Here is a 24,508-nt window from a genome sequence, read left to right on the forward strand (position 1 = left end):
GTGGCTCACGCCTGTAATCTCAGCACTTTGGGAGGCCGAGGCGGGCAGATCACTTGAGGCCAGGAGCTCCAGACCAGCCTAGCCAACGTGGCAAAACCCCAACTCTACTAAAAATGCAAATATTAGCCGAGGATGGTGGCGGGCGCCTGTAATCCTAGCTAGTCGGGAGGCTGAGGCAGGAGAATCGCTTGAACCCGGGAGGTGGAGGTTGCAGTGAGCTGAGATCACGCCATTGCACTCCAGCCTGAGCGACACAGCAAGGCTCTGTCTCAAAAATAAATAAATAAAATTCTTAAAAGTTGATGGGAGAAAAAAAGTTGTTTAAAAAATTTTTTTAAGTTGATGGGAGGTGAGGAAGCGTAGCTACTGACGGCCCATTCTTGGATAAAAAAATCTTTTGACTCAGGAAATGAAGAACAGAGCTGCAATTACAAGGGATCAAAGGAGATTTTTCCTTAAATGGAAGGAAACTTGTTTTGTTCACCGTCGGATCTCCGGGGCTCGGCACAATCTGGCCACTTAATGGGCATTCAATAACCCCCGAGCTGGCTGGTGGCCGGCTTGCAAGACGCCGTCGCACAAGGATGGGCGCTGGAGTCTTTCCTTCTGGATTATGTAGTGACGAATGAAAGCGCGGGCTCAGCCCCTGAGAGCGCAGCGCCTTCGCCCTAAGCTAACCCACCTTGGGCCGCGTGGAAACCAGGGGCCGGGAGGACAGACACCGGCGCACCAGAGAAATACGGGGTGGGTGGAGAAAGAAAAGCTCCACCCGCTGACAGCCGTTTCATCTCCGGCCTCCCAGTTTTGTGCGGGCCCCTCCCGACACGGCTCCTGCTTCTCTCACGCCTCGTACGGAACGGAAATGACGTGTGCGTCGCGAGCGATTGACGGAAACAGAAATTGCTTTGCGGCCGGCACGGAAATTGCTTTCCTTCGGCTTCCGTTCTTGGTCCATGTGAGAGAAGCTGGCTGCTGAAATGACTGCGAACCGGCTTGCAGAGAGGTGAAGGGCAACGAGGGGAGGGGGGATTCTGGGTCTCGTTGGGGGCCGGGTTCCCCAGCTTTTGGGAAATGGGAGCCCCCCTTTAACAGATGGCAGTGGTTCCCCTCAAGAGCTGGCCATTCGTTCCTATTTTCCGCGATCCAGCCTTTAAAGCCCTTTTAATTTAATTTCATTCGCTTACTCCGCTCCTCAGCTGTATAGCCGCATCCCTGTTGGTCCTGATGCTGTTTCTGCCTTCCCAGCTCATTTACTATGTTTCACATTTCTCGTCACGTGACCCCTTTTTCTGCCTCTGCCGCGGCCGGATTTAATCCTCTGCGCAGGCAGTGCAGGCGTTATAAACTCCCCGAATCTTGGAAAGCTTTGCTGATTGGAGTCATCCACCACGTTTTGGCTCCTGTGATGTTTTGTGCCCCCCCCCAACCCCGCCCCCGGAACTAAATGTAGTCCATTTAGTAATGTTGGCTTTGCAAATACTAATAATATATGCTGTTAGGTAACGGTACATTTTATAATTTGTTTGTGGGTACCAATCTCCTTAGTTAAGCACCTACTTTGCTAAGCAAGCCCCAGAGAAAGTGGCTTACTCAGCTGCTTTCGACCTGTTTCTCCATTCCTGGGAACAAGTGATCAAGATAACACTTTTGATTAGGCTGCCTATCAATGAGTCAAATATGTGGAGGATGCTTAGAAATATTAATCGTGAAACTGCCTTGCCTCCAGGGCTAGCAACAGCGTCTTTGGCCATATTATTCTAGGGTCTGACATTTTTTTTTTTTTTTTTTTTTTTTTTTTTTTTTTTTTTGAGACGGAGTCTTTCTCTGTCCCCCAGGCTGGAGTGCAGTGGCGCGATCTCGGCTCACCACAACCTCCACCTCCTGGGTTCACGCCATTCTCCTGCCTCAGCCTGCCGAGTAGCTGGGACCACAGGCGCCCGCCAACACGCCCGGCTAATTTTTTGTATTTTTTAGTAGAGACGGAGTTTCACTGTGTTAGCCAGGATGGTCTCGATCTCCTGACCTCGTGATCCACCCGCCTCGGCCTCCCAAAGTGCTGGGATTACAGGCTTGAGCCACCGCGCCCGGCCCGACATTTTTACAGCTTCCCATAGGTCATAGGAAATGTGCCAATCATTGAAAAGTGTTAGCTCTTTTACATGCAGTTTTGAAGTCAGGCATCACTCTTGGAGGTGATGCCTGACTTCAGTCTAAATTTCACGTCTTGACAAGTTTCCAAAGGCGTTCACGCTGCTTTATATATCTTCTGAGGGATAGGGCTATTCTGTGCTGAAATTACAATGTTTTCGAGATTGTTTTAATAGATTAGACATTGCTTCAAATAATAATATTTCTTTTTTTAATTTCAACTTTTATTATAATTAAGGGATACATATGCAGGTTTGTTAACATGGGTATATTGCATTCACATTTCTTTGTTGCCTCTTTTAACAGCCTTCTGGCTTTGAGCCAACAGGAAGAACTAGCGGATTTGCCAAAAGACTACCTCTTGAGTGAGAGTGAAGATGAGGTGGGTGACAATTGCTAAACTGCCTTCAAAATTAGGGTAGAGAGCACATTCCTGGAATGGAAAGGTGTGGCAATGTTCTATGTATTTGTTCAGGTCTCTCAAATAATTTACAAATGGTTAGTGTTTCATATATAAGATACTGTATCATATTAAGTGCTATGAGGATTTGGAAACTAAGTTACAATCACTACCCTCAAGTTGCATAACTATAATTTATAAGACCAACCAAAACAGGTCCAGGTGGTGGCTCATGCCTGTAATCCCAGCACTTTGGGAGGCCAAGGCGGGCAGATCACAAGGTCAGGAGATCGAGACCATCCTGGCTAACACAGTGAAACCCCGTCTCTACTAAAAATACAAAAAATTACCCGGGTGTGGTGGCGGGCGCCTGTAGTCCCAGCTACTCGGGAGGCTGAGGCAGGAGAATGGCATGAACCCGGGAGGCGGAGCTTGCAGTGAGCTAACACCACTGCACTCCATCCTGGCCGACAGAGCGAAACTCCGTCTCAAAAATAAATAAATAAATAAGAGATTTTACGTGAGACTCAATTTCCATGTTGTCTTTTCCCTCCCCCTCATCCTGATGATTTTTCCTTTTCTGTGTCTTAGGGGGACAATGATGGAGAGAGAAAGCATCAAAAGCTTCTGGAAGCAATCAGTTCCCTTGATGGAAAGAATAGGTAACGTTCTCGTCAGTTAGGGCAGGTTGTATAGTCAATTCCGTGAGATTTCTCTGCAGCCAATATTTATTGAGTGCTTCATGTAAAGACCTTAATACCAGTGCCTAGCATATAGTAAGCATTATATAATTAACGGTTAGCTATTATTAGTCTTAGTGCTATTATTGTAAGCATTTGCAGTCTTATTCACACTGAAAATCTTTTAAAGAATTGAGTAGGCATTACTTAACCCCATTAGAAAAATAAATTGACTTACCCCCAAGGTCACCTGGCTCATAAGTTACAGGTTCAGGTGTGTTTGAATCTAAGTCCCATATGTTTTCCACTGTGCTTACCTTGTAATAAAGAGAAGAGATGAGGGTTAGACAACCAAGTTCAAGTTAGGAACAGATCTCCTTGCTGCATCATGACAAAACCTGACCCTAGAAGAAATATAAGAAACGAAAGCCCTGTTTGAAGAGAGAAGTGTTTGTCTCTCCCAACCCCAAGCCCCCATAAAATTTATCCATTCCTATTATATCGTTTTGCCTAATTTCAGGCGGAAATTGGCTGAGAGGTCTGAGGCTAGTCTGAAGGTGTCAGAGTTCAATGTCAGTTCTGAAGGTAAGTTGAACAAAGGAAGATACCCATGCATGAAACTTGTGGGGTTCCCAGGGCATTGTGTTCACCTCACCCCCCTAGGAACTGTTTTTGATGTGGTTAATGACTCATACCATAAATACCTGGGAGAGTGGGTGAAGAAGTGTAGTCAGATGCCCTTCAGTTTCTTCCATCTCTCAAAGAAAGCCTAGAAGGCTGTGGTCAAGGTATCCTACAGAGTTTGATGAGATACTTATAGGATAGAGGGACATGAATGAAGAGAGCTGCCTCTTACTAGCTGCCTCTTAGTAACTTAGTCATAATTCATATTTGTACAATTTTATTTTTATTTCAGTTCTCTTAACAATGCTTTGAGTTAGGAGATAGGCAAATATTCTCTTCAGCCAGAGCTCAGAGAGGTCACATTACTTATTCAAGGGCTTTTGCCTAGTACAGTGTTTCTCAACCTTTGCTTTTTTATTGCTCCCCTGAGAGGAGCCTTTCAAGACATTTTTTTTTTTTTTTGAGACGGAGTCTCGCTCTATCGCCCAGGCTGGAGTGCAGTGGCACGATCTTGGCTCACTGCAAACTCCACCTCCCCGGTTCATGCCATTCTCCTGCCTCAGCCTCCCGAGTAGCTGGGACTACAGGCACCTGCCACTGCGCCTGGCTAATTTTTTGTATTTTTAGTAGAGATGGGGTTTCACCGTGTTAGCTAGGATGGTCTCGATCTCCTGATCTCGTGATCTGCCCGCCTCAGCCTCCCAAAGTGCTGGGATTACAGGCGTGAGCCACCGCTCCCAGCCTCAAGACATTTTTTTCCTCATTGTATCCCTCCCCCTGTGCCCCTTCCCCAGGAAATCAAGTCCTAAGGAATAAGAGTTTGTTGGACAGAGTTGAGCCTTGGAGGGACACAAAACATTGTAATATCTAAGATTTTTTTCATACTCACCCAGAAAGAACCAATTTTCACCCTGGGGTGGGGGGGTGGTAAAACTGCCCCTGTTCAGAATACCTGCTCTAATAAGTGGCAGCCGTGGGATTTTATCCTAATACTGAGTCTAGATGCCAAATCTTTTTCACCCTGTTCACAACTTGGGCAGCTAGAATGGGTTTTGCATTTGTAGTAATCACTGGTGTAGCCTCCTAGGGCAAATAACAATGTATTCCAAGCGTACTTATTCAGTGGATATTTATTGTGTTTCTACTAGGTAGCAGTATCAGGAACTGTTGTAGATACCAAGGTTACAGTAGCGAATAAGATGTGAGCTCATGGGGCTTACATTCTAATGAAGGGAGACAATAAGAGAGGATGACGCAGTAAAGCAACTAAGTGGCTACTTTAGATTGGTTGGTCATGAAAGGCCCCTGAAGAGGCAAAATTGAAGCTGAGATCTGAATGACAAGTCAACCATGCAAAGATTGGGGAAAGCATTTCAGGCCAAGGAACAGCTAGCACAAAGGCTCTAAGGTAGAAACATGCACAACATGTTGAAGAATAGGAAAGAGGCCCCTGTGACAAAAGCATTCTAGAGGGTGGGGGTTGACATGAGGGTAGAGAGGCAGATGGGGATTAGATCTCATAGGACCATGTCCTTTAGGTAGATGAGATTCAAAGTATAATGGGGAGTCACTGGAGGATTTTCAGCAGGGTCATGACATGCTGTGGTTTATATTTTCAAAAGATCATTTTGGGCTAGACGCAGTGGTTTACACCTGTAATCCCCAGCACTTTGGGAGGCCGAGGTGGGCAGACTGCTTCAGCCCAGCCGTTTGAGGCTGGCCTGGGCAACATGGCAAAACCCCATCTCTACAAAAAAAATACAAAAAAATTAACCACGCATGGTGGCACACGACTATAGTGCCAGCTACTTGGGAGGCTGAAGTGGGAGGATCGCCTGAGCCTGGGAGGCAGAGATGGCACCACTGCTCTCCAGCCTAAGTGACAGAGTGAGACCCTGTCTCAAAACAAACAACAACAACAAAAAGATCACTTTGGTTGTTTTTATTTTTGGCTGTTATGTGAAGAATGAATTGCAATGGGGCAAGAGTAGAAGCACCAGGAGAAAAGCAAATGAGTTTTGAATAAATATTTTCCCCTATCTTCTACCCCCTAACACGTTTGGGGATGAATGTAGAAGAGTGATAGTGTTGGCATGGCTAGAAATAGGCAATTGAAGTAAGAGAATTATTCTTGCTTCTCTGCACATTTGCCATCTACTGGCATTTTCTACTGAGGCTTCTCCCTACATTATATTGAGATCTTGCCTCACTTCTTGGTCTGACCAGAAAGTTTGACCTTTCCACAGGATCAGGAGAAAAGCTGGTCCTTGCAGATCTGCTTGAGCCTGTTAAAACTTCATCTTCTTTGGCCACTGTGAAAAAGCAACTGAATAGAGTCAAATCAAAGAAGACAGTGGAGTTACCTCTGAACAAAGAAGAGATTGAACGGGTAAGCTACAGAGAAGGTGGTCTATTAAGGGAAAGAAATTGAATTGACAAGGGAAAATAGGGTAATAGAAAGAAGGGAAGACCTGAAAAATGGGAGAAGGGGGAGTTGTGATTTCTCCACTATGGATAAGATTAAAAATAATCTAGGAGTGCCAGGCGTGGTGGCTCACGTCTGTAATCCCAGCACTTTGGGAGGCCGAGGCAGGCGGATCACCTGAGGTCAGGAGTTCGAGACCAGCCTGTCCAACATGGTGAAACCCCGTCTCTATTAAAAATACAAAATTAGCCGGGTGTGGTATAATCTCAGCTACTTGGGAGGCTGAGGCAGGAGAATCCCTTGAACCAGGACGTGGAGGTTGCAGTGAGCCGAGATCACGCCATTGCTCTCCAGCCTGGGCAACGTGAGTGAAACTCCATCTAAATAATAATAATAATCTAGGAGAAATTGCAGTCCTGAGAAGCAAGAGGTAACCTCTAGCATCCTGATTCTTTCTTGGGCTAAGAAACGTTGCTTCCTAATTTCTCGTTAGTCCTTTGGGTTTGATGCTTTAATCTTGTGGCTCTTTCCGTTTACATACCTTGCCTGCTTCAGATCCACAGAGAAGTAGCATTCAATAAAACTGCACAAGTCCTCTCCAAATGGGACCCTGTCGTCCTGAAGAACCGGCAGGCAGAGCAGCTGGTTTTTCCCCTGGAGAAAGAGGAGCCAGCCATTGCTCCCATTGAACATGTGCTCAGTGGCTGGAAGGTGAGTACAACAAAATGAAACTGCAAGGTGAGATTTTGTAAGTTGAAGATTTCAGAGCCTGCAATTGAGTTGATTGGACATGTTAAGCTAAACCCCAGCATAAGTCATTTTAGCTTAGTGCTCAGAAAGAAGGGGTTGCCCATCGTCATTGTCAGTCATGTGATAGCCAGTCACAATAGCTCTGTGATCACTTTTTTTTTTTTTCTTGAGACAGGGTCTCGCTCTGTCGCCCAGGCTGGAGTGCAGTGGCACGATCTCAGCTCACTGCAACCTCTGCCTCCTGGGTTCAAGCAATTCTGCCTCAGCCTCCCAAGTAGCTGGGATTACTGGCATGCACCAACACGCCCAGCTAATTTTTTTTGGATTTTCAGTAGAGATGGGGTTTCACCATGTTGGCCAGGCTGATCTCAAACTCCTGACCTCAAATGATCCACCCACCTCAGTCTCCCAAAAGTTTTGTGATTACAGGCATGAGCCAGTGCACCCGGTCTCTGTGTCACTTTTCATCTGCTTGTAGTATACAATACTTGGTATTTCTATGTTTTGTGTTAAACCGTGTGATTGCCCGTATAGCAGGAACATAATAATGTTTTCTTTCTTTTACCCCAGTTTTTAAAAAGCATTTAAAGCCACATTCTGATCCTAGGGAAATCAGGAACTCGGTAGCATTAATGATGCCTTAGTGAGGATATGTGAACAACAGAAGCCAAAGTTTGCTTGTACAGGAATACCGCATTAAAATATAATGTGTTGCTGGCAATGACTAGAACTTCAGCGGGTAACTTATACTATGACTCTGAGCTGCAGGGCAGGGGTTGATATTTTAGAGCTGAGTTTCCCAAACAGTGACCTCTAACAAAGTTTTTGTCTGAAGCAAAAGGATAATTGTAAGTATGTTTGTTTGGTGGGTGTAATGTTGCCAGTTCTTTTTTATTATGAGGTTATTCTTTCTATTTTAATGGTGTTGAAATAGCTTTTCTTCTGAAATGATGGTGGTAGTAAATGATGGGATTGGGGGTGAAATGGTAGTTATGCTCTTGGCAAAATTAGAAGTTGGAAATCCTATGTTGGTCCCTGAAGTCTGGTTTTTAGTCTGAATAACTGCTTTAGAACAGCTAGCCTACTTTTCCAATACAGCATTGGTATGGAGTCTATAATGGGCTGATTAGTCTTAAATAGATGCCCTCTTTGTGCTTCTCCTCTTTACTTTCCAAAAACCCAAGAATGGTAGTTTCTTAGGCGTTGGGAAGTTGAGCTAATTAAAGCTAATCAAAGTAAACATTGCTTGCCACAATAGCTAGAAATTGAGCAAGTAGTTGCTTATTATGGGGATAAGCTGTTTCTGATGTTTTTGCTGAAGTCACTACCATTCTCTTTCTAGGAGGCTTCCTTTTCTACATGAAAAAGAGATCAGGTTTAAAGTGTGGCTGCAGGATGAAGGGAGACTTTAGAAAAAAAAAATCAGAGGTAATACAATTTGTAGGATTCAAAAATAAAAAAGCATAGAAGACATGTAGTGAAAAGTTTGACTCCACCCGTGCCCCATCTGATCATTTTTACCCCCATACTCACCCAGAAGTAACCACTTGCATAAGTTTGCTGTTGTTGTTGTCTTAGAGTTTTATTTCTATATTCATGTTTACCTCCTTTTTAAATAAAAAGAAGTGTAGCATGCTACTACACACTGTCCTCCACCTTGCTTTTTCGAAATGACAGTGTAATCTTGGAGATAGCAGGAAAATGCCAAGTTTGTTATTAAAAACAAGATGGGGCCAGGCGTGGTTGCTCACGCCTGTAATCCCAGCACTTTGGGAGGCCGAGGTGGGTGGATCACCTGAGGTCAGGAGTTTGAGACCAGCCTGGCCAACACGGCAAAACCCCATCTCTACTAAAAATACAAAAATTAGCGGGGCATGGTGGTGCGTGCCTGTAATCCCAGCTACTGGGGGGCTGAGACAGGAGGATCACTTCAACCTAGGAGGCGGAGGTTGCAATGAGCCGAGATCGTGCCACTGCACTCCAGCCTGGGCAATAGCACGAGACTCTGTCTCAAAATATATATATAAATAAAAACTAGATGGTAGTGGAGGAGGTTACACTAAGAATAGAACAACCTCTTCAAGATAGAGTGAGGCTCAGATGTCATACATTGAATATACCATGCCGTTCATTCATTCTAAGACTGACTTCTGAGAAATTATGCTAGTAGGGTACAGAGAAATAAGGAAGTGCTTAGTGCAGAGTGTGCTTTGTGGCTAGCAACTCCTAGGTCTCTCCTTACAACTTAGAGTGCAAAGTACCAACAACTAGTATATGCTGTATCAGGGTTTCTAGAGACTGAATATCAAGCCTCAGACCAGGCACGGTGGCTCACGCCTGTAATCCAAGCACTTTGGGAGGCTGAGGCAGGTGGATCACCTGAGGTCAGGAGTTCAAGACCAGCCTGGCCAACATGGTGAAACCTCGTCTTTACTAAAAATATGTAAATTAGCCAGGCATGGTAGCACATGCCTGTAGTTTCAGCTGCTGAGGAGGCTGAGGCAGGGGAATTTTTCGAATCCAGGAGGCGGAAGGTGCAGTGAGCTGAGATCACGCCACTGCACTCCAGTCTGAGAAAAAAAAAAACCCTCTACTCTTTCCCCACCCCCCCCCCCCCAAAAAAAAGAAAAGAAAATCAAAAGTCTGTACTATAGTTTTGGTCCAGCTCCCTAAAATTTTGTTTAGCTGCGAATAATTAAGTGGGATGATGCATGAGAAGGCATTTGTAAACTGCAAAGTGCTAGAAATGCTGTAAGTTAACGTCTTTCACCCGTCTCCTCACTATTCTCTGTCTACACTGGTATTTCCCAAGGCATTCTCCTTGAAACCTTAGTCTCTCAGTATGCCCTCACAAGAGGAGAGGAGGCATTGCTAGAAAATGCTGCATGCCCCTACTGGAGATCGGAGAGTCACAACATGCTTTAGCATTTTAAAGGCTATGAAACAGGCCAGACGGATGTGGTGGCTCACGCCTGTAATCCCAGCACTTTGGAAGGCTAAGGCGGGTGGATCACCTGAGGTTAGGAGTTTGAGACCAGCCTGGCCAACATGGCGAAACATCATCTCTACTAAAAAATACATAAAAATTAGCTGGACATGGTGGCTTATGCCTGTAATCCCAGCTACTCAAGAGGCTGAGGCACCAGAATCACTTGAACCCAGGAGGCGGAGGTTGCAGTGAGCCAAGATTGGGCCACTGTACTCCAGCCTGGGCAATAGAGTGAGACTCTGTCTCAAAAATAAAAAATTAAAGGCTATGGGCCGGGTGTGGTGGCTCACGCCTGTAATCCCAGCACTTTGGGAGGCGGAGGTGGGCGGATCACAAGGTCAGGAGATCGAGACCATCATGGCTAACATGGTGAAACCCCGTCTCTACTAAAAATATCAAAAATTAGCCGGGCACGGTGGCGGGCGCCTATAGTCCCAGCTACTTGGGAGGCTGAGGCAGGAGAATGGCGTGAACCTGGAAGGCAGAGCTTGCAGTGAGCCGAGATCGCGCCACTGCACTCCAGCCTGGGCGACAGAGCGAGACTCTGTCTCAAAAAAATAATAATAATAAGGCTATGAAACAATGGTGAAGACACCTGTTGGATCTAATTTAACTTAGGGTATACAAACTGATTTTATTAAAATTTCAAAAAAATTGAATTTTAAGCTTTTAACAGGGGAAGCAAATCTTGTTATCTGATGAGGAATGTGTTTGGGGAAGAGCTGGTCTGTCTCCACTGCTGCCTCCTCTCTCTCACCTTCTAACCCTACTGCCCTACTGAAACTTCTCTCAAAAGGCATTAATAAGGGGCCTCCGAATTGCCAAATCCCAAGCCCTCTTAGTCTTTAGCATATTTGACACCATTGGCACATTTCATTCTAAAAATCTCTCCCCTCTTGCTTCTGTGATATACTCTGGGTATTTTCTCTCTCTGGCTTTCCTTAGTCCTTCTTATTCTTGCTCTGTAAATTCCATGACTTTATTTTATTTATTTTATTTTTTTTTTGAGACGGAGTCTTGCTCTGTCACCCAGGCTGGAGTACAGTGGTGCAATCTCGGCTCACTGCAAGCTCCACCTCCCAGGTTCACGCCATTCTCCTGCCTCAGCCTCCCGAGTAGCTGGGACTACAGGCGCCCGCCACCACGCCCAGCTAATCTTTTGTATTTTTTAGTAGAGACGGGGTTTCACCATGTTAGCCAGGATGGTCTCAATCTCCTGACCTCGTGATCCGCCCACCTCGGCCTCCCAGAGTGCTGGGATTACAGGCATGAAAATTTCATAACTTTCGACTATCACTTTCAACCCCTTCTTTGAAGCTCCAGTCTTATATTCCATGTGACTAGCAGGGATCACCTGGGTCTCCCATATGCACCTTAAACTTAGTCCAGTCCAAAGTAAGCTTCGCATTTCTCCTTTCCCCAGACTTTCAAAACCTATACCACTCCCTTCATTCTGCAACTCAGTTAACAGCATAACTCCCTACCCCAGTCACTTAGGTTGGAAACCTCAGTCATTTGATTCCTTCTTGACCCCTTCACTGTCTCCCTCTCCGCCAGCTTATACAGGGGGCTAGACCTGCAAATTCTGTCTCTGTAATAGCCCTTAGGCTCCTATTTTCTCTTCATTTTCATTTTCACTGCCCTAATCGAGGCCCTCATCGAACCTTTCCTTTGGAACTTTCCATATATCCTCTACACAATCAGTAGGATTTTCTTGCTGAAACACAATTGATCATTGCTCTCCTGCTTAAAATCCTTCAAAGGCTGTTCACTTACAGAATAAAATAAAATTACCTAGCATTTTAGCTATGCTGGACAACACGTTGTTCTATTACATACCACTCCTTTCCCTGTGTCTGTGTTTTTGCTTATGCTCATCTGTTTGGATTTTTTTTTCCTCCTGACAGAATTGTACTTAGGCCTCAAAGCCTAACTCAAAAGGTCACTTCCTTCCCCAAGCCTAACCTACCTCCCAATAATATTTAATGGTGATTTCCTCTGTGATTACCCCTATAGAGTAACGTAGCAGTATGTTATTTGAGGGTAAAATAAAGGGTATTTAACCCATTATGTTATGCTGTTTGTGTTGTATATGTCTCTGCTCTGAAAGGCTGTGAGCTCTATGAGGACAGGAACTATCTTAATCAGTTGTGTGTTCCTAGCACCCCATACAAGTGCCTGGAATATAGCTACAATCAATAAGTGTTTGTAAATTGAATTGAATTCAAGGGACATTACAACATTGTAGTATAAATCACTTTGTAGCCTGTGATTGATCACTATTGCAAATACTAAAAGTGGAAGAACACACACCTTTACTATTCAGTAGAATAGTTTTATGGTTAAATCAATAGCATCGTGTAACGTGATGATGTGCGTTAATGCATTTATCCAAATATTTGTAAGTTTAATACTGACCACGATGTATATGGCTATTGAAGAAAACCACACATAATATGTGTGTCAGGTTTGAAACTAGCTCTGTTGCCTAGGGCTGTCTTTGTGCCTTGCCAGAATGTGGACCATGGCATGATCGGCCTGATTATTTAGCCATCCTCATGATAGCATGTGGAATAACTGGTTTACAGTTCATTCATTTCATACATACTCTGCCTAGCATGCAAAATTAACTGGAAACTGAAGAATTGGAGCCAAAGTTAGAAAATGAGGAGAGTTCAACTTGAACCATCAGGAAACAGGCTAATTACATGAAGGTCTTTTTTTTTTTTTTTTTTAACATAATAGAGATGGGGTTTCACCATGTTGCCCAGGCTGGTCTCAAACTTGTGGGCTCAAGCAGTCCTCCTGCCTCAGCCTCCCAAAGTGCTGGGATTACAGGCCTGAGCCACCATGCCCATCCTATATTTTTTTTAAGGCAACATCCTTTTGTGCTCAAGAAATTAAGACACACACCCCACCACAAACTACATTTGAAGACTGTGCCAAAAAAATGCCATGTTTTTTCTTATTTTCTTTCATCAGTAATTAATGATACCAAGAACACTTATATGCATGGTTTATAGCAGTTGGCTATGGTCAAAAAAAGTTGGGCTTCCCCTCTGAGACATTTGCAGATCTATGTCCTAGGTATACCATCAGTGGCAAATAATGCTTATCTTAAGATCTAATCTCACAGGGCATGCTGGGCTCACGCCTCTAATCCCAGCACTTTGGGAGGCCAAGGCAGGAGGATCGCTTGATGCCAGGAGTTTAAGACCAACCTGGGCAACATGGCAGGACCCTGTCTCTACAAAAAATAAAAAAAAATTAGCCAGGCATGGTGGCTTACACTTGTGGTCCCAGCTGCTCAGGAGGCTGAGGCAGAAGGATCACTTGAGCACTAGAGGTGGAGGTTGCAGTGAGCTGAGATTGGAGTGCCAGTGGACTCCAGCCTGGGTGACAGAGCAAGACTCTGTCTCAGAAAAAAAAAAAAAAAACTAACTGCCCCTTCCCTCTAGAAATATTCTAAAAGAAGGCTTATGATATGAATTTGAGTTTCCTAACTATAAAGTAATAGATATGTGCTTCAATAATACATAACAATACAGGGACTAAAGGGCAATGTGCCTAGATTCTTAAGAGAATGGAAATCTGTTTAACATATATTGGTAATCTGGGCCGGGCGCAGTGGCTCACACCTGTAATCCTAGCACTTTGGGAGGCCGAGGCAGGCGGATCACGAGGTCAGGAGATCGAGACCATCCCGGCTAACACAGTGAAACCCCGTCTCTACTAAAAATACAAAAAAATAGCTGGGCGTGGTGGCGGGCATCTGTAGTCCCAGCTACTCGGGAGGCTGGGGCAGGAGAATGGCGTGAACCCAGGAGGCGAAGCTTGCAGTGATCTGAGATTGTGCCACTGCACTCCAGCCTGGGCGACAGAGCAAGACTCCATCTCAAAAAAAAAAAAAAATATATATTGGTAACCTGAACACAGTGATCCCCCTCAGCAGTATTAGAGAGTAGCCTCAGCGTCTCCCTGCTGAAGTTGTCTTATATAAGAATCAAATAAGGCTTTATTTACACGTCTGACAACAAGACTGGAACCCCCTTCTCTTGCTGTTAACAGCCAATCCTATCCACTTATGATTCCAATTATACTGTCATAGGTTAGAGAATCACAGGAACGTGAAGAGAGAAAGCTGTAAGAGCATATGGCTTAAGACCCAGAATGTTTTGTTGCTTCTTTAAGGCAAGAACTCCCCTGGAGCAGGAAATTTTCAACCTCCTCCATAAGAACAAGCAGCCAGTGACAGACCCTTTACTGACCCCTGTGGAAAAGGCCTCTCTCCGAGCCATGAGCCTGGAAGAGGTAAGTGTGTCATAGGCCCTTCAGCACACCCAGGCATGCCACGCTTCTCCTAGCATTTGTCCTCTGGCCCAGGTGTCACTGTAAATCTCATTTGTTGTAGGCAAAGATGCGCCGAGCAGAGCTTCAGAGGGCTCGGGCTCTGCAGTCCTACTATGAGGCCAAGGCTCGAAGAGAGAAGAAAATCAAAAGTAAAAAGTAAGGAGGCCCCTGTGAACTGGCCTTGGGTTCCACAGAAGAAAGTCATGTGGCTCATCATGAATTCTGTGGAGAGAACCTTTGATGCAGCAACTAGAGTCATGTAGATGAGGTCCCAAACAGGAGTGACTAGCCTTTTGTTCCCCCCAAACCAACCTCATAGAGTTTTGCCAAAAAGATGACTATTCAGTTACTTTCTCTGCCTTCCAAGGCATCACAGAGTGGTTCTGCAGAGTGAGCTCTGAATTCCAGAGCTGTTAAGGCCAGTAGGGCTTCCCTCCTGCCTTTTTGCCTCTTTGAAACTTGTTCGGCCGGGTGTGGTGGCTCATGCTTGTAATCCTAGCACTTTGGGAGGCCGAGGTATGGATGGACCACTCGAGCTCAGGAGTTCAAGACCAGCCTGGGCAACATAGCAAAATTGGCTGGGCACGGTGGCTCACACCTGTAATCCCAGCACTTTGGGAGGCTCAGGCGGGTGGATCACTTGAGGTAAGGAATTCAAGACCAGCCTGGCCAACATGGCAAAACCCCATCTCTACTAAAAATACAAAAATTAGCCAGGCGTGGTAATGTGCACCTGTAGTTCCAGCTACTTGGGAGGCTGAGGCGGGAGGATCGTTTGAGCCCAGCGGGTGGAGTTTGCAGTGAGTTAAGATCACATCACTGCACTCCAGCCTGGGTGACAGAGTGAGACCCTGTCTAAAAAAAAAAATGAAACTTGTTCTACCCCTCCCTTGAGTTATAGAGGCAAAGGAGACTCTTTGAGCCGCAGAGGTCTACCCTGAGGACTGTGGGTACCAAGAATCTTGCCAGTCCTCTCAGGTCCCAAACTGACTCCCTATAGCCAACTAGCTCTATGATGCCCATTCCAGCCCCCTACCTAGGGAACCCATTGGGTACTACGGGCACTTGTGCCTATGACATCCGTGCTTCAGCTAAATTGCTAAACTATTCCCTCCTACCCCTACAGGTATCACAAAGTCGTGAAGAAAGGAAAGGCCAAGAAAGCCCTAAAAGAGTTTGAGCAGCTGCGGAAGGTTAATCCAGCTGCGGCACTAGAAGAACTGGAAAAAATTGAAAAGGCCAGAATGATGGTGAGACTACCTCTTGCCCCACCTCTACCCCTTTGAACCAGCTTTCCTTGGAAGGCACTAAAGATCTAAATCTCACTCTGTCCTTTCTTTCTAGGAAAGAATGAGCCTTAAGCACCAAAACAGTGGGAAATGGGCCAAGTCAAAGGCAATTATGGCCAAATATGACCTGGAGGTAAGAGACCCTTGGGGTGAGAGAAGATCTGGAATTGGAGGATGCTAGCAGAAGCAGAGTTGGGGAAGAGCCATGAGGATGGATGGAAAACCAGGAATCTAAAAAGGCATCAGAAAAATCTCTAAGGCAGAAAGGAAAATGACCAGGAACAAGGTGGAAAAGGAGAGATGAAAGGGAAACAGCATTGAAGGCAAGTCCAAAGTGGGAGAAGAGCTTTTTAAAATCTTATTTCACCTGTTGATTCCTTGAGGACAAAGAATTTGTCTTCCATTTTATACCATAGCTATTAACCCAGTGTTGTATATGCAGTTTAAACAGTAGGTACCAGTAAGAAATACTCACCAAGTCAAATTGAGAGGAGGCAGCTTAATGAAATGGACCAGGAAAGGTGTTATTGTGGTCACTAATGACAGGGCTCTCATGCTGTGACTCTTTCCTCCAGGCTCGCCAAGCTATGCAGGAACAGTTGGCTAAGAACAAAGAACTGACACAGAAACTCCAGGTAGCCTCTGAGAGTGAGGAAGAGGAGGGAGGCACAGAAGATGTGGAAGAACTCCTTGTCCCTGATGTAGTGAATGAAGTGCAGATGAATGCAGATGGGCCGAATCCCTGGATGCTCAGGAGCTGCACCAGTGACACCAAAGAGGCTGCAACCCAGGAGGACCCTGAGCAACTGCCAGAGCTTGAGGCCCATGGAGTTTCTGAAAGTGAGGGAGAAGAAAGACCAGTGGCAGAAGAAGAAATTTTGTTGAGAGAATTTGAGGAAAGGCGATCCCTTAGAAAAAGATCTGAGCTCAGCCAGGATGCTGAGCCAGCAGGCAGTCAAGAAACAAAAGGTGAGCTGTGATCAAATGGAAGGGAGAAATTCTTAGTGCTGTGGACAGACTATGGGAGAAAAAAAAAAAATGTGTCCACCCACACACAAAACTGCATAGTAATTAGGCTCTGGGGACTTGCAAGAGTGCATGCACTGGATCCCTGAAGAGAAATTAGATTCATAACTATTTTTCTTCGAAGACATTTAATAAGCAGTCATCTGCATGGCCGTGCAACGTGGTTCAGGCACATTTTCTGTTCTTGGGGGCTTACAGCCTTCAGAAAGCCATAATAACTAAACCATCCTCGAAGTCAGGATGTGAGTTAGTGTTCCTGGTACCTACACACCAGGGAGAAGTACGTATGGTAGAATGGCAAATGTGAAAGTCCATTCACACCTATAGACACAGATAGGTCGATTTTGAGACATTAGGAAACATCTTCTAATTGCTGGATTTTTGTGTTTTGTTGGTTTAAGTAGGAGTGGCATTTTTAGCACTTCTTAATGCTAGTTTATGTGTGTCTACATGGGGTGAGACTTTATGGAATAAATGACTCCACAGGGCTACATGGCAAATTAGAATTGTGACTCCATGCTCAGGCTCTATTTGTACGTTATATGTTCTACCTGTTATCTTGAAGAGATCTTATTAACAATGTTAGCACCTGTGAGATTGGTCAGAGTTCCCATTCTGGCAATAAACCAGGACACTAAAAAGCCTGCCTAGCAAACTACCTACATTGAGAAATCACTTGGCTATCTGGACAAATTACCAGGTCTGGTTTGGCTTCACATAGGAATGCATTTAGATGATGGCAAAAATCTGGTTTTACATGGCAAAAAAATTATTTTTTTCTACTTTTTTTTGTTTAAGAGACAGGGTTTTGCTCTGTCATCCAGGCTAGAGTACAGCAGTGCAATCATACCTTACTGCAGCCTAAGACCTCCCAGGCTCAAGTGATCCTCTTGGCTCAGCCTCCAACTAGCTGGGACTACATGCATGTGCCACCATGCTGAGCTAAGTTTTTGTAGAGACTGAGGTCTTGCTCTGTTGCCCAGGCTGGTCTTGAATTCCTGGCCTCAAGCTATCCTCTCACCTCAGCTTCCCAAAGTGTTAGGATTACAAGTGTGAGCCACCGCACCCAGCCTCCTTTTTTTTTTCCTTTGTTTTTTTTTTCAGGTTTCCACATACAAAAATTTATTTTAAAAGAGCTATCATTTAGAATGTATTGTAGGGACCTTTACTTAATAGTTTTGGCTGGATATTTCTGGGATTAATAATTGCAAGTAGTCACTTCTGAGAGAATTTTGGAAAGCAGCACAGCAGGCTGAGACTGTGGGGGTGTACATATATGACCACAGGACCCTACTGGCTTTCTCTTGAGCCCCCTCAACAACCGGCCATCTAGCTAAATGTGCAGAGCGGCTGACTGTGATATGAAAGGATGAAAGATAGATTTGCATTTCCTTGGACAGTAAATAAATTGAATTTTCTCAAACCTTCCAAGAGTGTCCTAAAATACTGGAAAGCCACGGACCCCAATGAAAATGAGCAAGGAAACCTGATTCTTGAGAAATAAACGTACATGTGTCCAAAGGCCAGATCTAAGGAGCTACAATGGCTTCATGCCAAAGCTAGACAGCAGGATCAACTTGAGAATGGAGGCAACTTGAGTCAATGAAAAAGACAGTTTAGAAGCATGTCACTGCCAGGTTTCCCTCCAGACTCTTTTGAGACAGGTCTCTGTCATCCAGGCTGGAGTGCAGTGGTGCAACCTCGGCTCATTGCAAGCTCTACCTCCCAGGTTCAAGCAATCCTCCTGCCTCAGCCTGCAAGTAGCTTGCATTACAGGCATGCGCCACCATGCCCAGCTAATTTTTGTATTTTTAGTAGAGACGGGGTTTCGCCATGTTGGTCAGGCTGGTCTCAAACTCCTGGCTTCAAGTGATTCACCCACTTCAGCCTCCCAGAGTGCTGGGATTACATGTGTGAGCCACTGTGCCAAGCCAGCCCCTCCAGACTCTTGAGAATAGTGTTATTTGCTCAGATGTTGCCAGTGGAAGTGTGAGCTACATCCACTGGATAAAGCAGCTACTTCATCCCTTGACTCAGCCACAGCAGATTATGAAATACTGCTTTAAGATATGGAGTAGAAATTCTTGAGTCAAGATGAAAATCCTGGATAAGGTTTTTACAAGCAGTAAAGCAAAAATTACAATGAAGTTACATTCAGAAGCCACCTGTTAAAGTGGCTTCCTTTTTTAAAATTTGGAACTTGGGGCAATCTTCCCAAGCAGGGTTTACTGCACGAGGAACTTAAGCCACAGTCCCACTTATACAGCGGATCATTGGCAAAGCTGGGAATAGGGCCCAGGATGTCTGCTTCCAATATGCTACTTTTTTTTTTTTTTTGAGACAAGTCTTGCCCTGTTGCCCAGGCTAGTATGCAGCGGCACAGTCACAGCTCCCTGCAGCCTTGACCTTCCGGCTCCAGCGATCCTCCCAGCTTAGCCTCCCAAGTAGGTGGGACTACAGATCCACACCGCCATGCCTGGAAATTTTTTGTTGTTGTTGGAGGGGTGGAGGTGGTAGAGATGAGTTCTCACTATGTTGCTCAGGCTGGTCTCGAACTCCTAGGCTCAAGCTATCCTCCCCCCTCGGCCTCCCAAAGTGCTGGCATACAGGTGTGAGCCACCATATCCGACATCTCACATGCTACTGTTTTTTTTTGTTTTTTGTTTTTTTTTGAGACAGTCTCGCTCTGTCACCCAGACTGGAGTGCAGTGGCACAATCTCGGCTCACTGCAACCTCTGCCTCCCTGGTTCAAGTGATTCTCCTGCCTCAGCCTCCCGAGTAGCTGGACTACAGGCACATGCCACCATGCCCGGCTAATTTTTTGTATTTTTAGTAGAGACGGGGTTTCAGCGTGTTAGCCAGGATGGTCTCAATCTCCTGGCCTCGTGATCTGCCCGCCTCGGCCTCCCAAAGTGCTGGGATTACAGGCGTGTGCCACCGCGCCTGGCCACATGCTACTTTTAATTACCCAACTCCGTTGCCTGCTATGATTATTGTACTGTCTAGGAGATTCAATGTACAGAATCTTCTTTTCCCCATTTGTCCTTGTTATAATGTCTTATGTGGTACCTAGCACTTGGTGGGTGCTCAACAAATGCTTACCGACCAGACAACGTACAAACCTCCTTTTCTGACAGCTTTCATTCTTTTTCCCCCAGATTCCGGCAGCCAGGAGGTGCTGTCTGAATTGAAAGCACTATCTCAGAAATTGAAGGAAAACCATCAGTCCAGGAAGCAAAAAGCAAGTTCAGAGGGGACTATTCCCCAGGTCCAGAGAGACGAACCTGCCCCAGAAGAAGAGGAGCCCCTGTTGCTACAGAGGCCAGAGAGAGTACAGACGCTGGAAGAGCTAGAAGAGCTGGGAAAAGAAGAATGTTTTCAAAATAAGGAGCTTCCCAGACCTGTGTTAGAAGGGCAGCAGTCAGAGAGGACCCCAAATAATCGCCCTGATGCCCCTAAGGAGAAGAAAAAGAAGGAGCAAATGATCGACCTACGGAACCTCCTAACCACACAATCTCCCTCCGTGAAGTCTTTGGCAGTTCCCACAATAGAGGAGCTGGTGAGCAGAGCCAGGGTGGTGGGCCGTTGTTCAGAAAGTGTCCTTCTTGTGCAAGGAGTAATGAAGCTTTGTTTTGCTGGGGGCACATTTCAGTAGTTGAGAGGTCCAGAAATAGTATAGGGCCAGGCTAGTTCCAGTGACGTTTTAATAGATGCAGATATATGGGTGCTGCCAAGACCCCTATTTCCGAAACCCTGATCCACCAAAATTCCTCTGGGGTGACCCTAAAACTGCTCTCAGAGGTAAGAGGGAGTAACTCAGAGTTCTGACCAGATCCCAGGCAGGACAACTTGAAGGTGAGTCATTGAACTGTTTCCAAAGTTTTATTCAGTGGGATCTCAAATGGTCTGAGACTCCCCAGTTAATCTGAAACTTAAAGTGAAGCATCCTGGCACCTGTCTTTTCAGGGATATAAGCTGGAGGAAGCCTACAGTCTGCCCACTTAGAGCTCCTGCTGCTAACACGGGCCATTCCTTCCTCCACCCTGCAGCTTCCTTACTGAAAAGTTTAAAATTATGTCATATGATAATGAGCTAGGGATATTTACCCTAGAGGGAAGAAAATTGGAGCATGATTGGCTGTGCATTGGTTTTCATCGCAAGACCATCATTGTTCAGCACTTCCCCCTAGGGGGCGCTAAAATGTCACGACCCAAAATTCAAGCGTTCTCGCCATGAACCACAGCTCATAAGCCAATCTGTAGCTCTCGCTTGTTTCTTCCCAGGAAGATGAAGAGGAGAGAAACCAAAGGCAGATGATAAAGGAAGCTTTTGCTGGGGATGATGTCATCAGAGATTTCTTGAAAGAGAAGAGGGAAGCTGTGGAGGCGAGTAAGCCAAAGGACGTGGACCTGACGCTACCTGGCTGGGGCGAGTGGGGTGGTGTGGGCCTAAAGCCCAGTGCCAAGAAAAGACGCCGGTAAGAATGCCGAAGAAAGTCTGTCAAAAGGGCACCAGGTTCTCCCCCCTCGCCCTTCGGTGTCCTCCCTACCCTTTTGACTAAGTCCTTACTGCTCCTAGTCAGATGTCCTGTTGTTCTGCTTTCCAGGTTTCTCATTAAAGCCCCTGAGGGTCCTCCAAGAAAAGATAAGAATTTGCCAAATGTGATTATCAATGAGAAGCGCAACATCCACGCAGCGGCTCATCAGGTGAGAGCTTAGAGAGCTCTTTAGCTGCCTGCTTGTTACTGCCTGGCTCTCTTGCTTGAGAGGAGTATTCTAGTGATCTGTAGTCAAGAGGGACGTGTGATCTTGACCACAGAATCAAATCTATTGTTTTCACTGAATGGCTGTTAGATTTATCATTTCAGATAGACTATGCTGTTTTAATTACTGGCCAGGAAAAAAGTTTAGAGTCAAGGTAATGCTCAAACAGAGGCTATAAGGTTTGAACTGTAGCTTAAGAAAAATGAAGACAAACCGGTACTTGTTCAGGAGAATGAGAAGATTGTAAGTTGTGTCACATGATAATGAGCTAGGGATGTTTACAAGAGAAGAAAATTTGAGCGTGATTACGGTGTTCAAGTATATCGAAGGTTATTGTATGAAGTCACATAAAGTAGAAGTTAGAGGAGATACAGAATTCAAGGCTGCTCTGGGAGTATGAGTATGTGTAAAGGGGACTCAAGAATGAGATTGGACTAGATGACCTTTATGTTCTCTTCAATTCTGAGATCTGTCCCCAGCCAGTATATTGAAATGAGTTACATTTTTCCCTCTGAAGGAATAAAGAACTAATGGCTACACAACAGAGGTAAGAAGATACACATTTCAATAACATTCTTTTTGATCTTATTTTGTGAACCAATCACTGCAGAAACTGAATCATAACTACTGCAGTCCCAATTAAGGCTATATAACTAGAAAATAGGCAGTTACACGATAAGGGAAGGGGGGAAAGGGTGCTTCAGTGGGCCAGGATTCCAGGTGATGGGTAGAGTGTGGAGGTCAATAAAGACCACCCTTCCCTTCCAGCGGTCTGTTTGTTTTTTTAATACAGTCATGGCAAACTGACAAATAGTTTTCTAGGAATCTCCCCTGATTTTCATCTTTTTAATAAGTTACTGCAGGTTCCAACATGCAGTAGAATAAAGTGCTTCAAGGCCCCTAGGGGAGACTTCTGAGACTGAATACTTTGTCCAGGTGTTCTCTTTTTCTGTTGCCCTGGTTGGCAAGCACAGATGTAGCCGTCAACCCAAATAAGACATTCCCTTAACTTACAGAGAATCTGTTTCCTTTGCTACTACCAGGACCACCTGATAGTACTTAGCTTCTCTTGAGTATTCCACTGAATGTTTCCAGAGACTACTGATTTTTTTGTTTTGTTTTCAGATGGAGTCTCACTCTGTCACCCAGGCTGGAATGCAGTGGCAGGATCCCAGCTCACTGCAACCTCCACCTCCCAGGTTCAAGCTATTCTCGTGTCTCAGCCTCCTGAGTAGCTGGGATTACAGGCATGCGCCACCACGCCCAGCTTATTTTTGTATTATTAGCAGAGACAGGGTTTCACCATGTTGGCCAGGCTGGTCTTGAACTCCTGACCTCAAGTGATCTGCCTGCCTCGGCCTCCCAAAGTGCTGGGATTACAGGTGTGAGCCACTGTGCCCTGCCAAAGACTACTGATTTTTACATCCCCATTTTCTGCTTACGTGTTTTCCTCCTTTGGCCACTGGGGAAGTGTTGAAAGATTATTTAATGTCTGAAGGTTGCAATGTGGTGGAGGAGTACCAGGCAAGGAAACAGGAGCTTTGGGTTCTGTTCTGCAATGCTGCTCCTCATTTACTTAGGTCCATCACTTCCCCCCTCTAAGCCAAATCTTCAGGCCAAGGGAGATGACCATTGTCAATATCTAGGACCTTCCAGCTCTACATTCTGTGATGCCAAAAGAAGATGAAGCTAAGTGGGCCAGGCATGGTGGTTCACGCCTGTAATCCCAGCACCTTGGGAGGCCGAGGCGGGTGGATCACGAGGTCAGGAGATCGAGACCATCCTGGCTAACAGGGTGAAACCCCGTCTCTACTAAAAATACAAAAAATTAGCCAGGCGTGGTGGCGGGCGCCTGTAGTCCCAGCTACTTGGGAGGCTGAGGCCATCTCTACTAAAAAAAAAAAATAGAAAAAAAATTAGCCAGGCATGGTGGCAGGCCCCTGTAGTCCCAGCTACTTGGGAAGCTGAGGCAGGAGAATGGCGTGAACCCGGGAGGCGGAGCTTGCAGTGAGCGGAGATCGCGCCACTGCACTCCAGCCTGGGCGACAGAGCGAGACTCCGTCTCAAAAAAAAAAAAAAAAAATCAATCCTAAGAGAGGGAAGGAGGAGCCTGAGAGCATAAAGAGGGTAGAAAAGTCATAAAATCCACAGGGATACACAATGGTCTGGATTCTTGCAGTCACAGTGTTATATAGGAAAGCTCACTCTGGGACAACAGCCCTGGAGCTCCTGTAGCTAGATCGGGACAGTGTCACTTGTAATCCCAGCTACTTGGTAGGCAGAGGTTGCAGTGAGCAGAGATCACCCCACTGCACTCCAGCCTGGGCCACAGAGTGAGACTCTGTCTCAAAAAAAACAAAAAGACAGGGGCAGTGTCAGGGTAGTTTTTCAGACCCTGAATTGTTGAATAAACGGGATCCAGAGCCAGCTTAGGCCCCCCTACTCCCAAATGTCATCAAGCAGATTGGATTCCCAAGGGCAGATGGGGGCAATGGGACGCCTTGACCTCTCAGTCTCTTCACTTGCAGTCATGATGTGGAACCGTGGCCTGTACCAAAACAGTACCTGATGAGAGTTGCCATTACAGTATACAACTGCACCCCAGGCCTGCCTCATACCAAATCATTCTCCTTCCTTTCCAGGTACGAGTGCTTCCATATCCATTTACCCACCATTGGCAATTTGAAAGGACCATCCAGACCCCCATAGGATCCACATGGAACACCCAGAGGGCTTTCCAAAAGCTGACTACTCCCAAGGTTGTCACCAAGCCAGGCCATATCATTAACCCCATAAAAGCAGAGGATGTGGGCTACCGGTCTTCCTCAAGGTCGGACCTGTCTGTCATACAGAGGAATCCAAAACGAATCACCGCACGTCACAAAAAACAGCTGAAGAAAAGCTCTGTAGATTGAGTTGCTGGAGGAGTGACAGCCAGGAGCCCTGACTTCACTTCCTTTGGTCCAGTTTTACTCTGGTACAGGGTGGATTCCAAAACTGCCTCAGTACATTGCATGTAGTTGAACCACATTTTAAAAATAAAGGCATTTTTAAATCTATTTA

At 45.6% G+C, this 24,508-nt stretch overlaps 1 protein-coding gene and 1 long non-coding RNA gene across 4 annotated transcripts in view; one reads left to right on the plus strand and one right to left on the minus strand.

Annotated features, from left to right (window-relative positions):
• Positions 1 to 24,508, minus strand: part of LOC134736000 (uncharacterized) — a 65,183-nt gene that overhangs the window by 37,066 nt on the left and 3,609 nt on the right. Inside the window, exon 3 of one of the 2 annotated variants that reach the window (XR_010119617.1) lies at positions 3,467 to 3,545. This is a non-coding gene — a long non-coding RNA (uncharacterized lncRNA). Of the gene's footprint in view, positions 1 to 3,204; positions 3,546 to 24,508 lie in introns of those variants that run through there. The other variant, XR_010119616.1, reaches the window with a different exon arrangement.
• On the plus strand, positions 729 to 24,504 carry UTP14A (UTP14A small subunit processome component). Of its 2 annotated transcripts, XM_055266850.2 has the most exons (15): positions 729 to 1,003; positions 2,455 to 2,530; positions 3,140 to 3,210; positions 3,749 to 3,813; positions 6,099 to 6,241; positions 6,833 to 6,988; positions 14,208 to 14,327; positions 14,428 to 14,522; positions 15,493 to 15,616; positions 15,711 to 15,788; positions 16,231 to 16,624; positions 19,841 to 20,241; positions 20,966 to 21,159; positions 21,289 to 21,388; positions 24,088 to 24,504. In XM_055266850.2, exons 1-15 carry the CDS (start codon positions 978 to 980, stop codon positions 24,358 to 24,360), a joined length of 2,316 nt encoding a protein of 771 aa, XP_055122825.1. In that variant the 5' UTR covers positions 729 to 977; the 3' UTR covers positions 24,361 to 24,504. The 2 variants fall into 2 exon arrangements, with proteins under 2 accessions (XP_055122825.1, XP_055122826.1); XM_055266851.2 differs by lacking the exon at positions 6,833 to 6,988 and having other exon boundaries at positions 876 to 1,003.

This window comes from Symphalangus syndactylus, chromosome X (assembly GCF_028878055.3).
Source record: "Symphalangus syndactylus isolate Jambi chromosome X, NHGRI_mSymSyn1-v2.1_pri, whole genome shotgun sequence".
NCBI classification, from domain to species: domain Eukaryota; kingdom Metazoa; phylum Chordata; class Mammalia; order Primates; family Hylobatidae; genus Symphalangus; species Symphalangus syndactylus.

Bases quoted from the DNA above. Each gene is read 5' to 3' on its own strand.
- UTP14A (XM_055266850.2), top strand. From the start codon at position 978: ATGACTGCGAACCGGCTTGCAGAGAG. The intron at 3,211-3,748 runs GTAACGTTCTCG...GCCTAATTTCAG, and splicing joins TCCCTTGATGGAAAGAATAG to GCGGAAATTGGCTGAGAGGT. The intron at 14,523-15,492 runs GTAAGGAGGCCC...CTACCCCTACAG, and splicing joins AAGAAAATCAAAAGTAAAAA to GTATCACAAAGTCGTGAAGA.